The 26,296-nt window shown below is 45.0% G+C and overlaps 1 protein-coding gene across 1 annotated transcript in view; it reads right to left on the reverse strand.

Moving 5' to 3' along the window:
• Positions 1-26,296, reverse strand: part of DNER (delta/notch like EGF repeat containing) — a 300,909-nt gene that overhangs the window by 158,994 nt on the left and 115,619 nt on the right. The window contains exons 2-4 of the mRNA XM_087864128.1: positions 17,680-17,979; positions 15,413-15,507; positions 13,063-13,229 (exon numbers count right to left, since the gene is read on the reverse strand). Coding sequence (XP_087720254.1) covers positions 13,063-13,229; positions 15,413-15,507; positions 17,680-17,979 — 562 coding nt within the window. The remainder of the gene's footprint in view (positions 1-13,062; positions 13,230-15,412; positions 15,508-17,679; positions 17,980-26,296) is intronic.

Consider the following 26,296-nt stretch of genomic DNA (forward strand, 5'->3'; position numbering starts at 1 on the left):
GGCAGGAGGAAACGCCTCACCAGAGCTGGGAAGGCCACCCTCAAAATGACTCTGCCTCTAAGATCTCCAACCCTGAAATTCCCCACTCTGATTCACTTCTCCCTCACACGGCCTGCCACCACCATCTTCCTAGTCTCCCCACGCTGTCTGTTGGGCCCTCTCGCCTTCTCTCCCACATCATCATTCCCCAAAGCCCCTCCCCACCTACTCCTTCTCACTGGGGAACTTGCTTCCTTCCCAGAAGCTTCATTTCTAAGCTCCAAGCAGAGGGATCCCTCGTTCTCCATCTGCAGCCACAGCCTCCCTCCTGAACTGGGGTTCTCCATTTCCGAGGGCCTGCTCAACGCCACAAGCACGTCAAAACTGACTACGGCTGCTCTTTTCGAAGAAAAGCCTTTCTTCCCAACAGATATACCTCCCAGCTTGAAACTCTGAGGCCTGTCACTTTTGATTCTGCCTCTCTGTCTCCTTGCTTCCCTGACACACAATCACGTCTAGAGAATTGACCTTCCCAATGTCCCTGGTATCCAGTGTCCTGCTTTCTGCAGCCACACCCACCTGATTTTGGCTCTTCCCGCTCACCACCAAAATCTCCTCCACAGCGCTCACCATATGATAGCAGCTCCCCTGAACCTACCTACCTGTGCTCCCTCTCCTTTACAGTCAGCCTCCCACCTCCTGTCCTCTTCCGAATCTTCTGTGGCTCCCCTCTTGAAATCCACTGCTCCAGCCAAATTGATTTCCCTCCCACATCATCATTCACACAGTCCTCCTACCCTGAATGTCTTTCCCTCTTTTATCTATTCCTCAGTTCAAGGCCAAGCTCAAAATATACGAGTCTAAAGCCTGAACTTTCTGCTTGGTGACTATTCTTCCCTTCTGAGTTCATGTAGCCCTTAAATGATACAATTCATCTGATACTTAATACACAATCTTTTCATCTTCTCAGTTACCTCTTGAAGTGCTCTTTATCATCTCGAAATCATTGCTACCTAACAAGAGTAGCAATTACTTATTATATGAATATTTACACTCTTCCGACTTCTGCTTCTAAGGGGAAAGGACTCTTGCTGGCTGGGTCAGGTCCCAGGCACGTTCTTTGTAGTGGAGAACCCCAGGAACGGACAAGACAGAAGGACTAAAAGCAAACCAACAAACCCAAGAGGCTACACTAATATACGGAAGAAAGGACCAGAAGAGCAAGAAGAAAAAGATGGGGAAATCCTCAAAGCCTGGGTGGGTGTCGGGCTGAGATTTTGGCGAGTAGACGTTGAGAGTGGGGGAGACGATTTCACAAAGCAAGTGCCAAACACATGGAGACTACTAAGAGAGCAGCAAGGACGAGAGAAGATCGATGAGATTTTTGCTGCTTGATAGGAATGCATTCTTCCCACCGTATTCGTGTTCTCTCAAACAGATGAATAAAGATACCAAGTGTTTTAATCCGTTATCGGCTGCGGGACTGGGTTTATTTGATGTGACTTTATGAACAAGATGAAGCTATGGGACAATGAGAGTTATCTGGGTTCCATAATGAGTATGTCCTGTCTGCCTGGAAGCTAAAATCTCTCAAGTTCAGGAAGTGGGATTTTCTATTTCTGTGTAGCCCCAGTGCTGAGCACAGTGCCTTGAAAGTGGTAATTTATCAATAAACATTAGTTGATGGTTAAAAGGGATATGGATGGACAAACAGAGGATGCAGATCTTGTTTTTTAACATGATCATGTTCCAGAGGCTGGCATCTGTTACTACGGACATAGCCAAACAGTATTTGTCGGTGTATTTATTTAAAGAGATTTTCCATTTGTCTACCAAGCAAATATAACTTTTGTAGGTCAAACTCACAATTACGGCATTAAAAGAGGGCACCATGAGCGCACTGCTTGTTAGGGATGTGTGTGAATACCAAAAATATCACGGCATTCACAACCCAAATGTCAGAGACAGCATTAGGGAGGAGAAAGCAAGAGAGTCTTTTTGAAATGCAGTCCTAATTATTTATATTCCTCACCAAAAACTAGACAATTTTCTCCTGCTGACGTGCCCTATTTTGGTCCATTTACTTGCTGCTCTCAGTTTTAGACCCAAGAGCTTTGTGAAAAACAACTGCAACTACTATAATCTTGTGTCAAAGTCCAATGATTCTCTCTAAAGCATCCCTGATGGGTTTTCAAAATATTTGTCTTTTCTGGAAAATCCTTTGCCCTATGCTCAGAGAATAATTCTGACCTCATAGAAAGTCTATGATAAATGGAACTTAACTATCTCCCTTCAGCATATGGAAACGGGAAAGCAAAAGAATCTAAGAGAAGGAGATGGCAACGGAATCAGGGATTGCAGCCTTCTGGAATACGAAAGTTCTTTGCATAACATTAAGCAGGAGAAATGTCACTAGAACCTGACCATGTGGTAGAAAGCGCGACAGCAGCAACTGCTCTTCATTCCCCATCACCCCATCAGACGTACGAATGCAATAATACAATGAAACCATTCCGTCTACTATGACTCTGATATGCAAGCACTTTACATATCTTCTGCTTAGAGAGATCTGCACGGTCTGGGGGCATCTGGGTGGCTCAGCTGGTTAAGCGTCTGCCTTCAGCTCGGGTCATGATCCCAGGGTCCTAGGATCAAGCCCCATGTCGGGCTCCCTGCTCAGTGGGGAGCCTGCTTCTCCCTCTCCCTCTGCCGCTCCCCCTGCTTGTGCTCTCTCTCTCCCTGTCAATAAATAAACAAATTTTTTTTTTTTTTAAAAGAGAGATTTGTACTGTCCTTTCTCTGGAAACTGTAAAGCACCATTTTTCTCCTTTGTGGAGCTCGTTAAGCACTTCAGATCACTAAGGAAGCTGCTAAGACGTATGTCTAAACACGACGTTGGATCAAGTTGACAACAACTAGCCACAGTCGATGCAAGGGCAAGAACACACTATTCCAAAGATAAACGGGCTGTCCTCACTGAAAACTGGAAGAAAGCTAAGGACAATTTGATAACGTGTATCAAAGTTGTTATTAAAATATATAAATCCTTTGATCCAGGAAATTCTCGATCTGGAAATTTAACCCAAAAAAATCATCAGAAAGGCTACAAAGATGAGATTACAACAGTGTTTGAGATTCTGTCTTAAAAGGCAAAAGAAATGAAAGAGCGAATTGTTTAACAATAGCATATTGATTCAATAAATTATAGTACATGGATTCAATGGAACACTATACAGCCAGTAAGAAGAATACGACAGATTAATACCTATTAACACAAAAGAATGTCAGGGATGCATTAAGTGAAAAAGGCAAATAACCAAACAGCATATGAATGTGTTCCTCTTCCCAAAAAAAGTGTGAATATTGTTTATATTTATAGTATCTATTGTCATAGAGCCTTTTTAATTTTCAAAAGAGTAAACTGGAAAATTACCTTTTGGTGAGAAAACCTGGGTTGAGCCCTGAGACTCAATCTCTTTCTTTCTCTTTCCCTCCCTCCCTTCCCTTCTCCCTCCCTCCCCCTTAGAAAGAAGAAAAAGGGGTACACAATGGAGGGGCAGAAATTTGGCTATAAACACAGCATTTCATGAAATTACTTTCTTAGTTGAAACTTGCACTGACAGAAGTTAAGAAAAGCTTTGACAGGAAACTGGTAAGGCCCTGAGAAGGTGCATCTCTAAGTTAAAAGAAAAAAACATGGTCCAATCAAAGTCTGCATTAGATTTGGGTTAAAACTACTGTCAGTTAAGGAACAAGGTATTTCTTTTCAGAGTTAACAAGAAATTCTTTAAAATATAAAAATAATCTTCCTTATTACTTAATTTTTCCAAAGTAATCTATAAGCAAAATGAGCTAGTTCTATTTTTCAAATAAAAGGCTGAGGGAGAGGGAGAGACAACGCAGCAGAACAGGGAGGGAAGAAGGGAGAATTTATGGTTATGAAGACATACCTTGAGTTTGCTTCTTGAAACCAAGCCAGCCCTTCCACCTGATGCGTCAGGCCCACACAGGAGAATTACCCCACAGTCTCTCTGTTCTCCTAAATGCTGAAACTAGGGCTCGAAATCTACAGAAGCAGCTTTCTAACTTACAGTCATGCTCAGAGGCATGGACCCGGACTGGTGCTTCTCTATCCTAGGGTTGTCCTTTACTTTCTGATTAGTACCTAGAATTTGCACAAATTACGGTGTGTGAAAGAACCTGGGGAGCTTGCAAAAGACTGATGTGGAACAGCCAGCTCTGTGGGTAGACCAGCAAGCTGCCTTCCACAAAGCCTGATTCCAGACTGTCTTGAAGGGTAAGAGAAACATCTCATTCACCTTCGCCCAGCTGCCCCAATGCCACCACAGCCGGGGCAACCGACGCTCCACGTTGGCCCAGGGAACCTTCGACGGTCACCTCTAGGGACCATGCATGTCCACAGTGTTTTTGTTAACAATACTTAGTTTAGCACCACAGTCAATAGGTACCGATACACAAATGATGCTGAGCATGACAATTTTTAGGAAAATAAGAGCAAGGCATTGACGTGCAAGGCCAGCTAACAAAAAATTCTAATATTCATTACCAATAATAAAAAGATCAAAAAGAATAATTATGATTGCTAATATAGAAATGTGGTTTCAATTTAAGTAAAATTTAATTTAATAGAAACCTCCCAACCAGGCAAACGGGAGCTATCAGAATTTTATCCAAATTATGCTGTTCAGGTCGGCTTTCTACTTCTCCTCTACTTTTGTTCTAACTATTGCTCTTTATTTAAACTTTTCCAAGTTTCTTCTCTCTATTGCAGGGAGTTCAAAAGACCATATTCAACTGCGGTTTTAAGGTGACCACGAAAAGGTGAGACATTTGCATTTTCTTTGTTAAATCTTAAGTTTTTAGCAAAAGAAGATGTTAATGATTCTATAGCTGGTATCCTTTCCGAATTTTCTTTGACTATTTTACCCCAGGCCACCAGAGCAAGACATCTTAAAGGACAAAATATAAAATGTAGCATCCCCAAAAGAATGGTGGAAAGTTTTTCTATCTTTCTTTCTTTCTTTTTTCTTTCTTCCTTTTTTTTTTTTTTTTTGTATTTGATCTTCAAATACTTTTAATGTAATAAAGGGGGAAAGTTTAAATGTCACAGAGGTGGGTTGTAAAAATCTACAAAGAATTCTAGAGACTGACATTTGCAACTAGAAATTTTCTTCACATGGCATTTACTGAGCAGAAAAACTGTTACATATGAACAAAATGTAATCACTCAGATGGCTACCGTGTGGCCATCATGGTCTGAGGAGCTATGATATGGCCCCTTCTCTCTAGAAATTTACAGTCTAATTAAAGATATAAAATCAACATACAAAAAAAAGAAGATAAAGAACATTGAGATGCCACATTGTGTGATGCTGGCTGACAACAGGATTATCAGAAGGAAAAGTGAGACTTAGCTGATAAAGCAAAAACGTCATGAGTTAGAAGAAGCAGAAGGAGACAGAGTAAGGCAAAAATGATCCCAGAGACAAAACAATACACAGACTTCAAGAGCAAAAAGGAATGTGCAGGGTTGGGTGAGATGAACACCTGAAAAGAGTGACCAGCCATTCAAACCACAGGATTCCGAGGCAGGGAAAAATCAGCCCCACTCAGGGCTGGTCTCAGTACATAAGAGCTGAGAAGAACTTCTGGGAGTGTCAAGAACACAGACAGGGTCCAGACCACAGAGATGAGACCTATCATGGAACAGCAGGGAGACAGGGTGACAGTCAGGAAGGGGTTACTCGGGACAGTGGGACATTATGCTTACAAGAAATCAGATTTCACTCAGGAAGCTAGAGGAGGCTCAGTGCCTATGGGCTTAGGGAGGAAGGTTCCAGCTCAAGGTACAGCCAAGGGGCCAGAGACCTCAGAGACCCAGGTTTAGACGGCAAGGGATGTGCTCGATCCACCTTCACAAACAGAAGCCAGCAAAACATTGCTTGTTCGGGGCACCTGCGTGGCTCAGTCCGTTAAGCGTGTGCCTTCAGCTCAGGTCATGATCCCCAGATCCTGGGATCGAGTCCTGCGTAGGGCTCCCTGCTCAGAGGGGAGTCTTCTTCTCCCTCTCCCTCTGCCTCTTTCCCTGCTTATGCGCTCACTCTCTCTCTGTGTCAAATAAATAAAATCTTAAAAATAAAAAAAAAAATTGCTTGCTTGAGAATGACCTGCAGAGGGTTTAAAGAAAGGAAGCCTGAAGGCTTCGTGAAACTAAGCAAGGTCTGATACTGCAAGAACGCAGGGGTAATTTCAGAAACCAGTCTGATAGCAACCTACGTATGGGATGATGAGTTATAGGATTTCTGAGAATCAACCCTACTTTACTGGGTCGGAGGTAGGATGCAAATACCCATCCTTATTCTAATGGCCCTAAAACACATCATAATCATGCAGGTGTTATCAAGGTATAGTAAAAGAATGTACTGACATTTTAAGTGCCCCAATGAATATCTTATTTCTTTATAGCCTAACTTATTCCATAAGATCTGAGGAGCTCACAGAAAAGGCATACCACTAAATAGTGAAATACAAATTAAAATGGACATCAGAGCCAGGAAAAATAAAACTTGAAGAGTGTGTGGAAGAGAGATAAGCAGGCCATAAAATCTTCACAGTTGCGAGACCTGAATTACCAATTTGGCTCTGCATCTCCCAGTGGCCTTTCCGGCAAGTAAGAGGAAAACGTATGCTAAGCACCATTTACTCTACATGGGAATCCTTCCTTCTGACAAGTCCTAGTCTAGACCTGGCCTTTTTCTCTTCATACCTCTTCTCTGCCACCCTGTGTCTTCCACAGGGAGCCAGATGCTGGAGCCATGGAGTCCTCACGGCTAGAGGCCAGAGGCCAGTGACACAGAGCTGGAAATTGGCCACTAACAAGATGGAGAAGCATGGCAGGTGGAAAGGGGCAGTGTCTGGCCTATGTATCTCCTGGCTATTTTGAACTCCTGAGAAACAAAAGAATTCATCAAGAAATGGCTGCAAAAAAGTAAGACCTCTGTCTAGAGATCTGATGTCTAAATGGCTAAAACAGGAACGTGCAAAAAAATTAATATTGGCCACTATGCTTAACTTTGGGAAGCTCTCCAGCCAAACTATGATGTTAAAAAATCTCCTATGCCTCCTTTCCTGTTGGAACTTTTCCCATTTGAATACTGCCCACCACCGTTACCCTAACTGGTGTGGTCCTCATGGTGTCTCCTGTCCTGTTGGGACACGTTCCCCCAAATTGTTCTCTTCATCAAATTTACAGGATGAAACATCCCAGCTCCAAATGACTTGCTTTCAAAACTTACATTTTAAAAGTCAAGGCTCACAGGAAGAGTTTACCCAGAGGGAGGAAAGAGAGAGAGAGTTCAGGAATAAGAAAATAGAGCTTTATTGAAGATTCCGAAGGACTACCTGGAAATTCATGTCGAAGACTAGAAGGTCCCTCCTTTGCCCCTTGAAAATAAACAGAGAACCCAGGAAATAAAATTCATACCTGGAGCACTTTACATAAATTTGTTCATATCCTCTCAGTTGGAGGAATGGATGGGAGATTCCGTCACACGCATGCTGAAATTAAATTCTATTTCCAGTTGTGATGGCCATTAATCAATTTCCAGCACTATTATTAAATTATCTTAATGCAACAGACTCCCGTGCCATCAAAATGCCACACACTGCACTTTGGGCATCCAAGGAGACCACTCTGCCCATCCTATCTCCCCCTGGCACTTAGCCGCTCCTTCCTCTACATCCTGGACCCCTTTGGCACGTCCCTTGTCTATAGCACTTGCCTCTGTCTTTGTTGCCCCATTCACTCACTCAGAGACCACACCTAAGTCATCTTTGCATTTTTCCAGGCAGGCACAGTGCTGGGGAAACGCGAGGCATGCAATGCGTAGTTTCTAAACTAAGGGAGAACTGAGTATTTCCCACAGTCCTGCTGCCTACAGGTATAAGTAAATAAAAGTACGTTAAGTTCCTTGATACGGGGACACGGGAAGCAGGTAGATCTGCCGCAAGGAACGACACTAACGAGCAGAGAACGTGGAAAAGCATATGGATTCTCACACGACCATGTACACAGGTCGAAGTGGTGGTTCTGAAACCTTGGGACTCACATATCTGTGAGAATCCAACGAACGTTTGGCTCTGTCCTAAGAAGGATGCACAAACACAAAAGTCTCAGTGCAGGAGGTTCATGGGAGTCTCGAAAAGTGACCCTTGAACCCTATGGCTGCCATAAAATCATGGTCCAGCTGAGCCCAGATTAGGAATATTTGCCTAAGAATAAAGCATCAGTCGGCGGTGTAAGAAAATTCTGTTATTTTTTTTAGGTCAGTATAAACTGTTGGACTACAAAAGACCGTATCTTCAAGGAAATATCATGACGCCAGTGAGGATACATCTATCAGTTAAGCCCATGAAGATCTGAACCCTGAGGCTGTGAAGGGCCATCACAGCAGTGCTGTCTTACCAAAGAAAAGTCTCAACCTTCGTTGCACCTGTTGAAGTACTGTGTTATTCCTCCTTGGTTGTCAAGAGAAGAAAATAAAGAGAATGCACTGCTTTAGAAATCGTTTTGCAAGACAAGAATCTTTTTAAGCTGAAAATATAGAATCAAGGCAACTTAAAGTGCTCCGCAGCTCCCAGGAGGCACAAAACGGTCACAGACAGAATGGGGAACTTTCTAATCTAGTTAAGACATCCGTTACAAAGACCTGGAAGTCATTATCCCTAGGGTTCTGCGGCTAATTTAGTAGCTGTAATCCTGAAGAAGGGAGCCCAGTTCCTACAAGGACACTGCTACAAGCTACATGTTACACCGCTCATTTCTTTGTGGAATTAAAGCAGATCTCAAGCCCTACGAGCAGCTTTTTGTAGGTCGCAAATGAAATACCACAAGTGCGGATTAAACATTAAAATGCACTGATTTTTACAAGATATATTAGATGTTACAAATGTACTAAAAATTGTACGAAAGGATGATACAAAGGCGGTAAAAGGCGATAGGAAAAAAATCGTGGCTGAGAAGCAGAGAAGAGAATGAGGGAAGACAGAAAGGCAAATGTGAGCAGCTGGACCACCGTCAGGAAAGAACGGAGAAGAGAATGACCTAGATCAAAACAAAAATAATGTCAAAGGTGAGGAAAGAGAGAAAACACCAGATCAAGGTGACAGCAGATATGGACTATAAAAGAGAGAAGTGTGAAGGAAAAAGTGGAGTTTCTCTGAGAAGTCAGGTCAACAAAAGTATGGGTAAAGCAGACATGCCCCGCCTGGGTTTTCTGATCAAAAGAACCATGAGAATATTCCAGGGTTGTCTGTGTGTCTGTAAGAATTTATGAGAGTTTAAGAGGATTTGAGAATCCAGGTAGACTAGAATTTTGGGCTGGCCACTTTTCTCCTAAAGCACTCCAAATCAGGAGAGTTTAAATGAGGTCTTGGACAGGAAGAGATGGGGGGCGGGGGGAGATGAGGCTTGAGAAGATGAGGAAGGGGGAGGTCCAGGTGGGGAGGGGACAGGCGGTGGGTGGACAGAGTTCACCAAGGAGAAGTACTGGGAGGTACACCTAGGGGTAGGAGACCAGAGAAAGAAAAGTCTAGAGAAGGAGTTCAATAGGGCTTCCACCCTGAGGAAATGTTCTCATTACACAGGCACACAGCAGACGGCTGCCTTGGCCCTCATCCCTGACAGCGTCTATCAGAGCAATGTGTCCACGCAATTCCAAGTAAAAAAAAGAAAGAAAACATTACCTTACATAAGACAGGCAACTGCTTGTCACGGAGATGCAATGGGAAACGTGCATCCTTCCTCTCTAGGGACACAAACCACTGGGCAAATAAATCACTCAGGGGGCTCACAAGCACCTTGGCTGATGGCCACGGAGCAGACAACGTACACAAAGGTTGATTTAGTTACTGACCTCAAAACCTCGCGTAAAGCAAATAACATAGTGAAAGAAGCCTATTTAGGAAAAGCCGAGGGGATGATTAAGGAGAAGGCTTGAGCGTTGCAACTGGGAGACACCACCGGGGAGAGGGGCTGAGGCACCGAGGGACAGAAGGAAGAGCTACACGCTTCGTCAAATATTTTATCATTTCTTTCTTTCTATGAAAGGGTATACATATGCATAAGGCAATGGTAATGAAGGGAAACTTTTTAAAAATTCAATGGAGTGTCACTGAAATAGGTCAGATATAAGTACATTATCGTCATCTGGAACACGCAGAATATTCATAGGCTCTTGGCAATAAACTTTTAAAAAGAATATTTGTGTAAAGCAGGTGACAGGGAGCAAGTTGATCTCCCAAAGACACAGAAGGGACTCCTGTGCTCTGTTGCACAGAAATATGAAAATACTTTGGTCATCAGTTTTGTATGTGGAACCCATGGAGAGGGAAGGGCAGAGAGGGCACAGCCAAGTCCTGCAAGTACCTTTCTTTCTAGAACGGAGCGGAAGTGACTAAAACACGGTACCACGACTCTGGAACTTTACTGTCCCTTTGGCGTGGAAGTTTCCTCCCACCCGCGCTGGCCTCCATTTGTTCATCTGTCAAACGGATGCTGTTGTACTCTGCAGAATAGTCTTTTGGTTCTTAGCTAACCTGTATTGGTGTCGACAGAGCCCACTGTTGTAAAAATGAATCATTTTAAAAAGCTGTCTTCCAAAAAAAAATTTAACAAAAAGAGGATTAAACACATGCCAATGTAGTAAGCATGAGACTTCCACGATGATTACAAAAAATAAATCTTGTTTCTTTGAGATCAAAAGATCTCATAAAGGAAGTCTCTGGCAGTGTGTGGGTGAGCCAATCTTGCATTGTGAGGAAGCTAGCCATTCTTCGTCAGAAGGAGCTTGTGACGAGACTGTCCCCTACCCTGAAAAAGAATAACACTAAAAGACTGTGAGCTCCAATACAAAGCCACATAAAACACTTAAAATTTTCAACTTAAGAAATTTAAAAAGACATCAGATCACAAATTTTCCAAATGGAAAATAATGGTTTAGAAAAAGAAAGGATGTTACTCAAAATCATTGTCTCCTCGTCATAACCTGAATATAATTTTTAAGAAAAAAGTCCTTAATTTAGTTATTAATATATTAAATTTTTAAAAATTATTCCTCTAAGGAGGAGTACATTTCAACCCAAGATAAAATTTTTTCCATGAAGTTTGTTTGTTAGCAAAATGAGCTCAATCTCTGTTGGAGTTCATAAAATTCCTTGTGTCTCAAGAGTATAACATTGTATCAATACTAGAAAATCCTTCTTTATTGATCTCTGTCCTTACCCCCAACATCACTCTGAAGTTATAGTTATGTTACAACCAATCATAATATCAAAGGTAAGCTAACATTGCAAATGGATATCTTCTGGTAATACTAAGGACATTTTAAGGAGTGGTGATAGCACATGTATTTTTGCAAAATGGTAGCTCCATGTCTTAGGACAGCTTAATCCACTAAAAAAGGAAAACTTAAAAAATCAGTACAAAGTAAAATTGAAACTATTTACCAAAATACACAAACTATATCCTTGTAGATAAATTGTTAAAACAGGGAAATAAATAATAGTTACTGCAACATTTGGGGGAATAAAATTTAGACTTGACTTGACAATATTACATCACTCTGGTAATCCAATATCCACTGAACAGACACCCACCAGTCTGAAGTTAAATACTCTACCCTCTTTTCCCCACACGCCCATTCCCCACCCTGATTTCTCCACCCAAGAAAATCCCTGCTCCCCTCAACCCACTCCACAGTTGGATTTCCAAAGATTGAGAAACGGCCTTCTTATCAGAGGACGGTCAGTCAAATAAAAATACAATACAAATTATATGGAGCTGAGCATTTCATTTTATCAGTTTATCTTCATTATGATATTTGCATCAAATATATATCTTAGAGAATAATCTCGCTGTATACTTTTCATTTAATTTAGCAAATATTTAGTGTATCTCAGAAAAAAAACAAAGAACCCTAAGTAGCCTAGAATCATCCCGAATATCTGTAAAGTACACTTGCACATCCATTACCATACCGAACCCTCACAACACCCCTAAGAGACGAATGCTGCCTCTGCCCCCATCCAGGGGAGGACTGTTGGAATACGTGAGCAGACAGGAGAAGGTATTAACAGCAGGATGCAGGCGGCTGCTTGGGGCACAGGACTGTGGGTGAAGTCTGAACTTGAGCTTGCGTCTCTGAGTTGAGCCTGCACAAGCATCAAGCTCGCAGCTGATGATATGGGCCTGCCTGGGGGCTGCAGTTACAAGTTCCAACCCCAGAGATGCTCTGTATTGAATGAGGGATGAAGACGGCGCAGGATGCTGTCAGAATGCCAACCAGGGGACGGTGTCCTCTGGAAACTGCCCAGGTGTAGCCCTTCGGAGGAGCAGGGGACAGTGGGTGGGGAGTCTTGCTTTACAAAGGCCATTTCTACTCCAGGGAAGAGGAATTTGAAGACAGCTAATTGAGCACATGGCAGTTTAGGGAAGGATAAGCTGCAGATTTAAGTATATTCGGGAAAGTGAAAAGTCAAAAGTGACCCATGAGGGAAAGGTGGGTTGTGGGAAGAGGAGCCCCAAAGGGAGTTGTAAATCCCCTAGGGCATCTGTGAGTAGAGGCTCAGATGTAGCAAATGGCTCCTGGGGTGCTGTGCCCAGGGCTCTAGGTCAGGCCTAACTCAGGTGAGAACAGGGTTTTTCTGAGAGAGCAACATTCAGGGCCTCAAGCTGCCCACAAGCCCTAGAGAAAGCAGATGAGGGTCAAAAAGAAGGCAGACTCGAGCTTTAAGTGCCAAAGGTCACACATCCATGTCTCTTTGTCCACAGCTGGCATACAGGCTCAGGATTTCAGAGCACACTTTGTCCACACTGTGTCACATGGGAAATACTACCTTAGAAATCAATTTTGATCATAAGCAAAACCTCAACTAAAATGGAGGAAACAGGGTTGATGTCTAGAACTCAGATTATCTGAGCAAAATGCCCTCCCCGCCATCTCTCAACACCAAACCGAGGTTGGGTGGACCCAGATGTGTTGTTGGTGGATTTCCAGAACTCACCGATGAAGTGGTTGTGTCCTAAGGCGAGCATCTCCTCCAAGAGGACCAGGCCCCCGGGGGCCTGGAGAAGAGTCACACTCCGTCCATCAATGAGGGAGCACTGTTGGAATCCTGTGGCCGTGACCTTCCACAGCAAAATCAGCGAGGCCGTGGCATCTTGCCGAATTCTGAAAACAGGAATGGAGTAAACCAGAAATCCCTTTCAGAGAAATTCATCTTAGAACCAGTCCATCAAAGTTAAAAATAAAAATAAAATGACATGCGCCTCTACCAAGGTCTCGGAAAATCGTTACAAAGGTCTGTCTCCCACTGGCTTAAAAATAGACCACAAGATCACGAAGAGATGATTCGCCTTTGCTTAACAATTGTAATCAATAATAAAAGGGCATCTTGAGTTCTTTTAGAGACAAATCCTTCCACATCCACACGATATGGAGTCCTGCTGGAATTTACTCTAAATGTGTCATGCATCCCCAAACGGCCCCGAGTTGTGCTGCTCGCATGAGCCGAAGTGTGTCACGACCTATGCTTCGGGCTTCTCTTGGCTTTTTCTTGTTTCCAGGGTAAAATCAAAGAATGAGATGCTAGAAAGCAAATCAGCCTTGGCCTCAGTTCCCCTTTCAAGCCCCAACTCAGAGTGCAGGCCATAGGGAGCTATGGTCCCTCCCCAAGCAGGTTCTGTCCCAGCTCCCAGCCTTTGCCCCTTCATGCGTCTGGTTCACGTGCCATTCTGCAAGGCTTAGCCCGCGGGTCATCGCTTCTCTGAGACCCTCCCTGACGGTCTTCCCAGCACCCAGCAGCCAGCCCTCCCCTCCTCTGTGCTCCTGGAGAAGCAGGTCTCCACCTGCGGGAGAAGATGAGCATACCCAGCGTGCAGAGCTCCTGGCTTGCACTCGGGTGTTCAATCAGGCTTTGCTAAAAGGTTGAATCCATGAATAAATGAAAGTCTCGGGGGCTAGCAGCCCTTACAAGTGAATTCAGGGCACCCAGAGCTTTTTCGGCCCTCCCATCTCACTCAGCCTGGGTCAGGGGGCTATTTTTGCCCAGTCCTGCAGCCAAGGAGGGTCTTAGAGAACTTCAAGTTTGTTGAGAAGGGGAAAAAAAAACAAAAAGCATTTAAAGGGATAGACGATCAGAACTGTTTGGAAAGGCTTATGAAAGCCAAACAAGAAAGAGCTAGGAGATGGTTTCATTTTTTTATATATATATAATAATTTTTATTTTGTTATGTTAGTCACCATACAGTATCTCGTCATTCGAGAGAAAAGAGAGCGCGTGGGGCCATTCGCCTGGGTAGGAGATGGTTTCGTAAACGTAAAGGAAACTACCGGTCCTGATTTGCCTAAAGCCGGCTCTTACTTCCATCTGTATTCTGAGCCCTGAAACACTAGGACCGGGGTCCCCCTGCTGGTAGAACTGGAAGCTGCCTCAGAGGCCACACCTTTCTCCCCAAGGGGCCTTCTTCCCTGGGCCGAGTTCCCTGCCCATCCTAACTCCCCCCAGCAGAGTGAATTCAAGGCTCCAGGGGAGGGGATACATTTCAGCTCCATTGTTTAGAAGGCAAGGTGGGCAAAAATGCTTCTGTATAAATGGAAGAGGTCTACAGTGCCCACCGCCCCCTTTAAAGGGAGCTAATACAAAGTATTAGTTCACCAGGGTCACGTGTGCCTGGGTCTTCTCAAGTCCCTGAAGACTGGACAGCAGATTCCCATTGCATGAGGCTGGGGGGTGGGTAGCTAATAGAAACAGAGAAGGATGAGCAGTGAGAGCTGTCAGGCAGAGCGGGGTCACTCTGGGGCCGGCCCCACCCCCAGCCGCTGCCCCCACTCCCACCTGACACACAGCAGGTGCTCAGCCCTTGCCTCTCCCGTCCCCACCCGTGACAGTAGGCTGTTTGTCATTTGAAAGAACTTGAGTTTAAAACAAAGCCAAACAAAACACTCTCTCCTCAGATGCTTGTTTTTAAAAGCAAAATTATAATGTTTGGATTTTAAATTATGCCCATGAATTTAACCAACGGCCCATTAAAATCATAAGAGGCCAAAGAATTTTGAAAGCAAAAGTCATTTGGGAAGTGAAGGTCTGGCTCTGGATCTTATCCAAGGCCTCCGGGTTTCTGATCTCGCACCTTACTCATCCCGTCCAATTCCGCAAGTCCGCGTCCCCCGCCCAGCTGGATCCCCGCTGCAATGTTCTCCCCTGAAAGAGGTCTCTCTGGGTGTTGAGCAATTTAGGCCACGTCTACGCATGGAACCCCAGTCATGACTCTCACTGGACTGACCAGGATGGGCACAACCCAGCTTACGGGCACAGTATCGAGCGTAACGGTTTCAGCGGCGGGTGTTCTTACTTGACTGAGGTGTTCTGTGGCACTTCGAAGGACACCAGGCGGCCACCAGCAGAGCTGTTAGAACTCGCATTCCCACAGGCGATATCTGGGACCACCTGGGGAAAGAAAAAGGGGAGAAAGAAGTGATCGGGGTTGATCGTCATACAAGGTAATATTACAAAGCAAACTCCCATGAGCGGCCTTTGGAGACAGAGAGGGGACAAGTGAAACCTTACAAACTCAAAAGAAAACAAAAGCTCTGCCATTTGATTTTCTGAAATGCCCGAGCTTTCCTGAGAGCCATCTACCCGTTCCTGGATTGCTATCACCAGTGAATAGGGTCCTCTCTTCTGCTTAGCGAGCAGTCCCTGGCCTCCGTCTGGGGTCAGGGGGTTAAACGCTTCCAGAACAAGAAGGCAGACTTTGAGGCCTGGCTTACACGCAGCCGGCATAAACTAGGAGAGCAAGCCTTGGGACGAGCAAACGGCAAGAAGCAGCGGGTCTGAGGGACCCTGCTCTGTGCAGAGGTGGGTCTCAGGAGCCCACGCTAAGGCCAAGGAGCTGGGAAGCTGCCTATTTTCTCCCCGTGGACTACCCCTTCATCTTTTAAGTGACACGTTTCCAAAAGTAACACGCCGATGCGTACCCAAAAAGGGGCTCCTGGGGGGAATGACTGTGTTCTTCAGAAAACACACTGTGAACACTGGAGCTGTGTGCAGCAAGGTGGTTTGGACCAATTTACTCATTTATTCCTCATGCTGTGAGCACGGTCTGCCCCCAGGAGAGGCAAAACAAAGGGGTATTAAATGTATCCCTCGTCAGTGAATTAACTGAGAACAATACAGAAATTCTCGGCACTTCTACCCACACCCAACACTTAGAACTTCCGGTCCAGAAGGCCTGAGAGTCAAACGCCGTGGAGAAGGCCCACCATGGATATTCAAAGATGTGTTAACTGACAACTAGTTACATCAATTTGAGTTCCTTGAGACTCCAAAGAGCTTCACATTTCGGAAGCATCATTACTCCATAAAAGGGGAAACCCAAATATATTCCCATCTCCCTCTGGCAACTTTTTAACCTGCTTCTCGAACTGCCTAAGAAATTACAGCATGACAGGAAGATGAGGCATTTCTTTCCACATTTACCAACAGTAGGAGAGCATGCCTTTAAATAAATAGATGGCAATGGCTGGTTGGGGAGAAACTGTCTTTAAGGGACACTTCCTCGATAAATGCAGAATCAAATTTAGTTCACATTCAAGAAGTGAGTCATCCCGCAAGGAGGGATTCAAGTCAAAACTTCAAAGCATTTATTAAAAGTCTGAAATCAGAACACGTTCACAGTTTTTTTAGGTAGGCTGAAAAACACTGCCCTGCAGTCTGAATATGGCCTCCATAAATTGTGTGGCAATGAAAAAAAAAATGGGTCAACTGCTTAGAACTACCCAAGACAATAAAGGAAGAAATGCTGCCTTGTCTCTTTTATAACAATAAGGGAAATGTCTAGACATATTCCTTGACTCCAAAACTGCTACACAAGATCTATGTGTTTTGTCATTGAAGCTACAGAACCAGTAATAATATACAATCACGGGATGTCATATAAATACAAGCTATGGAACAGAATTATAGTCTACCGATGTCACCTCCGAGTCGTCGTTTGCATTTGTTCCCCAGCTCTCCTAGCGAGCAAATTTATGTTGTACGGCAACTTCCAAGGGTCTGCTGAAAAGGCCTCAACATGAGACTTCCGATGAGCTTAAAGATACAAGCCAAACCCAGACTGGACGAGATTCAATAAACAGTATCTGTTCTCGCCAAAATAGACAAAATTTGGAAATTTCATTCTCAAATGCATTCTCAAAATGTTTTAAAAAATCACTGATGGCCTCTCTTTTTTTAAAATCATATTGGCGGCAAGGCACCAAATAATAAACAAGAAGTGAAGCATAATATTAAGGAAAATTGGGTCAACAGTGGAGGGTCTGCCCCCAATCCAAGATTCTCTCACAGAAATGTATGTGGATATCGTTCCAGAAAATAACTTCATTCATTTTATTTCCTTGCTTACTCTTTTTATGCCCACAAAACAGTCATAATTGAAAAGTCTCCCTCATGTAAGGGAAAGAGATCTCCCACACACAGGTGCAGACGGGAGGAAGGGTAGACACCTGGTTTTGTCAAGGGGGTAACTGGAAGGTCTTCCATTTTTATCGCCAATATTAGAGCCACTGAAATTATTTTAACGGCACTGGTTCCTTTACATATGCAATCAACCGTTCTCACCTCCACTTGATCCCATTTCATTTCTACAACTTTCTGGCCTGTTTTGGGCTGCCAGGTGGGCAGGGTCACGGTGGCCTGAGAGCGGGGCAGGATGATGTCGGGCTCCTGGGTGGCGGGGACAGGCTGCAGCTGCCTGGGGGCCATGGACTCAGTCCAGCCGGAGGCGGAGAGGCTGGGCAGCCCCCGTTCACAGTTGGGACCTTCATAGCCTTCGTTGCAAATGCAGAGGTAGCCCCCCCTGCTGCTGCTGCTGCAGTTGCCATGGTGACAAGGGGTGCTGGCGCAAGGATCCGCCACGAGCTGAAACGAGACCATAAATGGGTCAATTATTCCCTCGTAAGAAAAGCGGTGCCATCGCTGAGCAATTAGCTCCGTGTCTCAGAGCTACTGCTCCAGGAACCGCTCTTCCTGCGGAATACTCATCCTGAACCACTTGCGCTGTCCTGGGGGAGCCTCCCAAGGTCATCTCAACATTAACCCTTCCGCAGATAACAGGCGACCAGCAAGAACCCACCTAGGGGACAGCTTCCCCACACCAAGCCCCTAAATAATGTTGCTCTCAGGAACACATTATCGAACGGAATTTTCTAGAGCAAAAACATTTAAAACTGAGGTTCATTAGGAAGATACCAACTTTGATATTTTTTTTAGCGGCCAGTCATGACAAAGGATACTAAGGATCTCAACTGGAATAACCTCTTCCACTTTCTGGAACCTTGCAAGGTTTCCTTATGAGAAATGACTGCCGGACTAACTTATCTCCCTTAAGGATGTCATTCCTATGTCTCCCAGTTTCCACGCGATGAACAACCTCTTTTAAGGTGATATTATTGAATTAAAAGCTTCCAAAATGATCAGCCTGCATGACAATTATTACCAGAGTAAAGCATGGTGGAGACTTACATGGAGCAGAATTTTATGAAGGTTTCTACCTCGTTATTTTGGAGGGTGATCAGAGAGAAATGTGACCCTGTTCGATATGGAAGATAAAAATTCACTGGCAGGCCTTTAAATTGTGACAATGTTTCTAAGTAAAGTGTTTATCCCCGAGTCCTTTGCTGACCTGTGAATCACTATTTGTTATGACTCGGAGACAGGCTAGAAAACAAGGAAATGATCAGCCGCTTCTCCTGAGAAAGCTCAAGGGTTCGGACATGTTCTCAGTGCTTTATTCAATTATCATTTGCTTCTGTGAACAGAAAATGAGACTTCTATCTGATGTGCCCCTGGCTTCTCAGGGCTGATCATAAAATAGAATTCAGTGAAGTACAGACTTCAGAGAAATGAGACCCTCAATTTCTCTTGTGGAAATGAATTCACACATAAACACATGTGGAGAGAATTCTGCCTGGTAAAACAGCTTCTCGCCCTGCTAATTATCCTTGTCAGACAATTTCCAACAAACTCCTTAAGGAATATTGAGGGATTCTGGCTTGAATAATATGAAGCCCCAAGAATACCACAATGTCCTCTGCTATTGCTTGGCAATTCCTTCACAGAATCTCAGCTAAAAGGAGATGAATTAGTATCTGAAGAAAATATTTAAACTGTAAATTAGTTTAAATATTTACAAACATTATCAACTTAAAGTAAGACCCAGACTCCTTCCATGTCAGACAAAGCTCTCCCTGATCTGGCCCCTTCCTAACCTTGATGTCCTCTCTTCCCTTCTCCCTTACACTCTCCCCTCCTCACCTTCTTTCTGTCCCTAGACTATGCTGAGATCATTCCCACCTCAGGACCTTTGCACCTGCTGGGCCCTCTGCCTGAATGGGTTTTTTTCTCACAAGTTTTGCATGGCTCTTTACTTCATTTCACAGAGTTCTCCACTCAAATGTCTCCACCAGAGAAGCCTTCCCTCACTACAAAATCTAAAATAATCCTTTTTTTCTCCCACAAACTTGTGGGCTCTGTCAGTGCAGGGACTTTATCTACCATGTTTATGGCACTATTCCTAGCATGTCGAGGAACACAGAAAACATGGCAGGGCTTTTTTTTTTTTTTTTAAGTATTGACAAAATATTCGGAAGGCATGATGAGAGACGGATGTGAGCTGCTTTCTTTTAGCCACAGTATTGTTATCTCGTGTCTGATTTATTTTTAGGAAGTCTTCATGGAGTGGGTATCACCTCAAGAATTATCTGACAGGAAGGAGAATTTAATTAGCTAGGATAAAGGGGACATAACCAGGTTTCTGAAATCAACTTTTTAAAATAACATCTGAGGTTGACCTAGATGTCACAAATTAAGACATTGAACACAGGCCTGAAAACAGAGAAATACATTTAAATTATTTAAATATGTTGAAGAGAGGAGTACAAAAATTAATTCGGGAGATCCAAACCTCCATTGTGAAGCTGAGAGTAAAACGTTCCTAAGGCAAAGACCAGCTATCTGAGGGCCAGAGAGGCCCTGATCCTTTTGCTCCACCATCACAGCCCACTGCTGGCCACAACAGCCCCCAGAGAGACGCCAGGGTACAGCATACGTCAGCACCTCCTCCACGAAAAGAACGCAAAGCACAGCTCTCCACCTGCACAGTGAAGGCTACCGGGCGTGATAGCTACCCCTTCCCCCAAGGTGGCCATAGCAAGTGTTCAAAGAACACTGCCGTATAGTATATCATTTGTGCTCACAACAACCTTGAAATAGAGAGAAGGACTTTTCTGAACCCATATCACTGTTCAGAAACAGGACAGAGGGGCGGAGTGACCCATCCCAGCCACTACAAAAGAACAATGCCAGAGCTTCTGACTTCCAGCCAAGAGTTCTGGTCACAACACAGCACGACAGCTTTGATAGTAAGTTACGATCATACCAAAGAAACAATCCCTGTGGAGAAGGCCCGTGGTCAGGGTTATATTTCTGTAAGCAACAGAAAATAAGCAAGGATTAAATGTAGGCCAATTAAGACTACCATTTCAAGACGCTTCTTTGGAATAAAAGTATAATGATAATACTCAACACGTATTGAGTGAGGTCTTATTATTTGACATGAACTATATTGGATCTGGGAATAAAAGGCTAAAAGAAAAAAAAAAAAACAGATGCAGTGTCTGTCCCTATAGAGTTTATGCCCAGTAACCTAGGATGGGCACTAAGAGCAACAACTGCAAAACGAGTACTGCCTGCTGCTTGCTGGGTAGTTCCTGTGTGCCTACCACGACATTCAGCATTTAACATTTCCAGGCACTCTCCTTTGCAAAGGCACTCAGGGCCTTTGCACTGGCTGTTCCCTCTACCTGGAACACTCACGTTTCATGGCTGCCCCTGAAACCCCCTTGAGTCTTTGCTCAAATGTCATCTTCTGATGAGGACTTCCCTGGCCACACAATTTAATTGTGCCAAGTCTCCACCCCTTGGCACCGTTGATTCCTCTTTCCCTGCTCTATTTTTCTCCAAAACATCTGTTATGTGCTAATATATTGTGGGGAAAATGTTAGCTATTTCTTATATCGATTTTGTATCTTCCCCCACTAGACTGTAAACCCTGTGAGGTCAGATTTCTTCCCCCTGTTTTGTTTACTTGAGGGCTCCCACCCCACCCTAAGAACAGTACTGGGCACACAGGAGCTGCCGAATGAACAATGACCCAATGACTGACCGAGTGAATGAATGATGTTCTATGCACGTAGCTGCCAGAGCCCGTGAGGTATCCTGTTACATGAAATGGAATTAGGACTCTCCAAGGCCCCGTCCCAGGTCTTGAGAACGCAAATCCAGGAATGCCTCACGTATCTGTCCTAGAGTGTTTTAGAGCAATTCAATAACTTTAAATCAGTTTTAAAAGGGGGGAAAGTCTCCATTGACCCGAGAGGGAAGGCAAAGCCAGCACAACCTCTTGCTTTTGCCTTGACGATTTGGGGCAGAAAAATTAAGGGCTCAGTGAGGGTCACAGATGGCCCCCCAACACCACGGCACCAGTCCTCAGAGACCGTCCACCAGGAGAGCTGCTGCTGAAGCCTGTCACCCCAGGTGCCAGTGGATAGAACCCGGTGCAAAGGGCAGGTCCCCAGGGCAATGCCCAATTCACCACACTCCATTCCACCAGGTAGGGAATAAAGAGCTGGAAGGAACATGTGATGAGAATTAATGATCTCATTTAAGAGCTGCTGTCTTCACCCATGAGCGGGATGCACAAGCAGCGTCGGGATGAAGTAAAGACTGATTCACGGGCTGCCGGGAGAGAAGCTTCTAGTAAAGATGACAAAAGCTAGAAATGAAGCTGTCAGCTGTACGGATTTCTGCAGGGATTCAAAAGAATGACTGATGTGATGGAAAACACGTGCGCGCACGCGCACTGGGACACAGAACAGAGCTCAATGCACTACACAGTCATCGATCCCTTCTTTAAAGTGATCAGTTCATATTCTGCTACCTGCTTGGGTCGTCTGTTAGCTGCTTCGCTAACAGTGACGACTAGCTGCCACTGTGCTCTCAAACTCTTCAGGCTCGTCTCACTGAAAAAAAGAAAACCGATCTGTTTGAATTGCCTAGCAGCAAATCTAAGATAAAATACAATCATCAAGCTGTTGTGGAGGTCCCTAACTGCGGCCCTGGAATCCCATTCACTTTGAACTACGAGCAGGAAACCACCAAACTGCCAAAATGCATAACGAAGCAAAAGATCGTCATGAGTAGCCTTGACTTTGCGGATACTCAAAATTTAACAGGTGATGTGTTTTTGGCTATAATTTCTAGTCTCTGATGACGGGGGTGGGGGTGGGGATGATCAAGTCTTTGTAATACCAGCTATAAGGGAGAACAAAGAGAAAGCCCATGGATTAACGCTGTTTTGCTTACAAGTCACCAGCAAGCTCATTGACGAAATGCTGCTTGCTGTTGCCTCATTAATCACCTGTTTAAGCCAAATCTTTTCACATCATAGAACTAATCTCAAACTATTCTTTTCATATTTTATTTTAGACTTTTCGCCTGTTTCAAATCATTTATACTCTAAGCAGGAGCGTTCACGGGGATGCGTGCAGGGTGACATGAGAGGTCAGACCGGAGCGAAGGGACCTGCCAACCCCACGACTCGGGATTTAAAAGCTCTCTCACGTGACACATTAGGCATGACCTGTTTCCCTTCCTTAAACTGTCTGCTGCCCCTGTTCTCAGCAATTCTAATGCCTTTGGCAGCACACTAACAGAAGGATGGAAGGTCAAGTTTTAAAACAGGAATGAAAAAGGCCCATTTGGGGGCTCCTGGGTGGCTCAGATGGTTAAATGTCTGCCTTCAGCTCAGGTCATGATCTCAGAGTCCCGATCGAGCTCCATTGTGGGCTCCCTGCTCAGCAGGGAGTCTGCTTCTCCCTCTCCCTCTCCCCTCAGCCTTGTGCTCTCTCAGCTTGTGCTCTTTCTCGCTCACTCTCTTTCTCTCCCAAATAAATAAATAAAATCTTTTTTTAAAAAAAATGCCCATTTTTAGGGTCATTAGCTAAGTCCAAGCCAACAGGATTGCCTCAACATGGAGCCTGTGAACACCTTTATCCATGTCACCTGGGTGACGGGCCCAAGCTCGTGCCCGTGGAGCCACCTGCCCAAGGGATCCTTCCACACTAGTTTAGAGAGTGTGAGCTTCATTCCTACTCAATAAGGCTGATCAGGGATTCATGTGACATTTATCAAGCACCAGGTGGGTCCCTGGAATTTAAGGGCCAGACAAGATACCTGGAAGAGGGGTCAGGAAGATGAATAAAGCCCAGTCTTGGGCCTCAAAGAGCTTGCAGTCCAACAGAAGGTTCAGACACATTAACTGGGACTCCCCGAGCCATCTCACTGGAACCAGTACCCTGCCTATATGCACGTCCACTATTACAATCCTGTGCTGGATGAGCTAAAGTCCCTAATGTTGAGAAAGAACATGGGTTTGATAACTGCAGGTCTGAAAGGAGCAGATAGGAGTAGATCTCAGATCTAGTCTCTTTAGGTGACAGTGGCCGCTCTCAGCAAAACAAAGTGGCAAGGACTTTTCTGATGAAAAACAGCTGAGCGACCAGTGCTGGCGTCAGTCCGCACGGGTGACTGAGAGGCTCTGGCCAAGTCACTTGCCTGCTCTGGACACACACTCCGCACGTGTTAAGGGAGGGCCTAAGGTAGAACATCTCAAGGCCTCCTCTAGCTCTGGGATTCTGGATTCTATTGGCGGCCACTCGGTTTTCATCGACCCTGTTTGCAGAGGCTCTAAGCAAGTACAGAGCAGACCTGAAGCCACCTCCCTCCCTCATTTATACCCATTGCTCAGTGGACAGAGTCGTCCTGAGAATGAGAAGGGTGTCTGAAGAACCGAGCCCAGCAAAGGCCAGAAGGAGAATCAGCACGCACTGATGGAGCCCATGACATGATGCAGGCCACACAGGTCACTGAGGGGACATGGTGGACCCATGGTCCTTACAGAGGAGAATGGAGTAAGACACAGGTACAGAAGAGAAATACCTCAGGGGCGTCTGTGTGTGGTACTAAGAAATAAGTAAAATGGGGGCACCTGGGTGGCGCAGTTGGTTAAGCATCCGACTCTTGATTTCGGCTCAGGTCATGATCTCGGGGTCATGAGATCGAGCCCCACGTCGGGCTCCACGCTGGTGTGGAGTCTGCTTGGGATTCTCTCTCTCCCTCTGCCCCCGCCCCTCCTGCTCGTGCTCTCTCTTTAGAAATTAAAAAATTTTAAAAAAAGAAGTAGAATGGGCCATTGCTTTAGTAATTTTTCTAAGCAGAAAAATCAAGTAAGGAACTTTTTAATATAGATTCTGACGCAGATATTCATATCGTAGGAAGAAGGGGTGTCTTATTAAGCACGGAGCAAAAACCGAAGCCTTAAAGCAATATTTCTCGGCACTCTTGACAATTCGGGCTGGATCATTCTTCGTTGAGGGGGATGCCCTGCACATTGTAGGGTGTTTAGCGGTATCTCCCATCTCTGCTTTGCAGGTGCCAGAACGCCTCCTGCCCACAGTGACAGTTGTGACAATCAAAGATGTCTCCAGACTTTGCCGATGTCGCCAGAACGACATCACTCCCAGTTCAGGACCACGGCCCTCAAGGAACAGACAGAAGCATTTCACTCCATCAAAATGTTTGATGTATTTTATGTATTTATTTGAGAGAGAGGGAAAGAGAGCACAAGCATGGAGGAGAGGGAGAAGCAGGCTCCCCGCTGAGCAGGGAGCCCAACATGGGGCCTGATCCCAGGACCCTGGGATCGTGACCTGAGCTGAAGGCAGACGCTTCCCCAACTAAGCCACCCAGGTGCCCCTTTATAATATTTTTAAACACAAAGCACAATGCCATGTGCTTATCGGTATGTGTCTAAGGGCACACACCAATTTTTTAAAGCAGAACGGACCATCACTTTAGCAATCTGAGCGGCAGAATCAGTTAAGGAGCTCTTTAAACCACAGATGCCCCCACCCCAGACTGCTAATAAAACACACTGAGGGTGAGGCTGAGAACCCTCTATCTTTCAGCATTCTCCAGATGATTCTGACATGCTTGGTCCAAAACCCCAGATGCAGAATTTGTTGGTGTAAACCAGGGGTTGCCACACGACAAGGGCAGGCCAAATCCAGGCTGGTTTTGGAAATAAAGTTTTGCCGGAATCCAACCACAGCCACCTGCTTACGTGTGACCACTCGTGGGCTACAGCAGCGGCAGAGTGGTTGCCAAGGAGACTCTGGGCCCATAAAACCTATACGATATTTATTATGTGGCCCTTTAGTTTGTCAATCAATCCCTCATCGAGAGGATACTGACTCTAGGGTTCACAAAAGGGAAAAACAGGTAGCTGGGCTCACCTAGGAAGACTTCCAAGGAGAAAAACTTGAACAGAGCATTATACGGCCAATAGCAATTCATCTATTTTTCTCCCCACCCAACTCTCTTACTGGGTTGGCATGCCCCAAGTGACTGAATTACAGAAGGACCTCTCCGCAATATTGCTTTGGGCAGAGAAGGACCGGACACTCTTTTAATCATAACTCTGTGCATGAATAGCGCAGAAGGAATCTTGGCACTATGAAGGGAATACTTATCTAGATAACCCACCACCAAGAAAGACCACAGTACAGGCCCACACGCCCCCCTCTCCTTCACTGGAAGGACCGTGGGAATTCTCCCCCTTCCCTCCCAGCCATGCACTGAACTACAGAAAGATCAATGATGGAAAGCCCACTGCAGAAGCCAGACACAGAAACAGGCAGAGCGTGGAGGAAGGTGGGTGGGGAAGAGCCACACAGACCAGGGGCCTTGAAATAGCAGGAGAGTGTCTACATTGGCTGGCCCACTGGGAGACAGGGACCACGAGAAAGATGATTCCAGAATTTGGAGTTTAGGGTTTCTGGCAAAATGCTATGAGCAGTTGCACTGTGATATGGCAGAGAAAGCCTGTGGTTTTACGCCCACTTGTGGGTGATCATGGACAAAGCAAGGAAGGCTCCTGGGACTCAGTTTTCTCAACCGTAAAAGGAAGGAATGGGACTAGAGAGCCCTGATGTCCTTTCAGGTCTTCATATGAGCTTTCTCTGTCCAAAATAGCAATTGCACTGGTTAGAAATGTCGTCTTCATGCTGAAAGACAAATGAACGCTGTTGCAATCCAACTGTCACAGTATTTTTGCCTT

The sequence above is a fragment of the Ursus americanus genome, chromosome 1 (assembly GCF_024610735.1).
Source record: "Ursus americanus isolate L20-20 chromosome 1, mUrsAme1.1.p, whole genome shotgun sequence".
NCBI lineage: Eukaryota > Metazoa > Chordata > Mammalia > Carnivora > Ursidae > Ursus > Ursus americanus.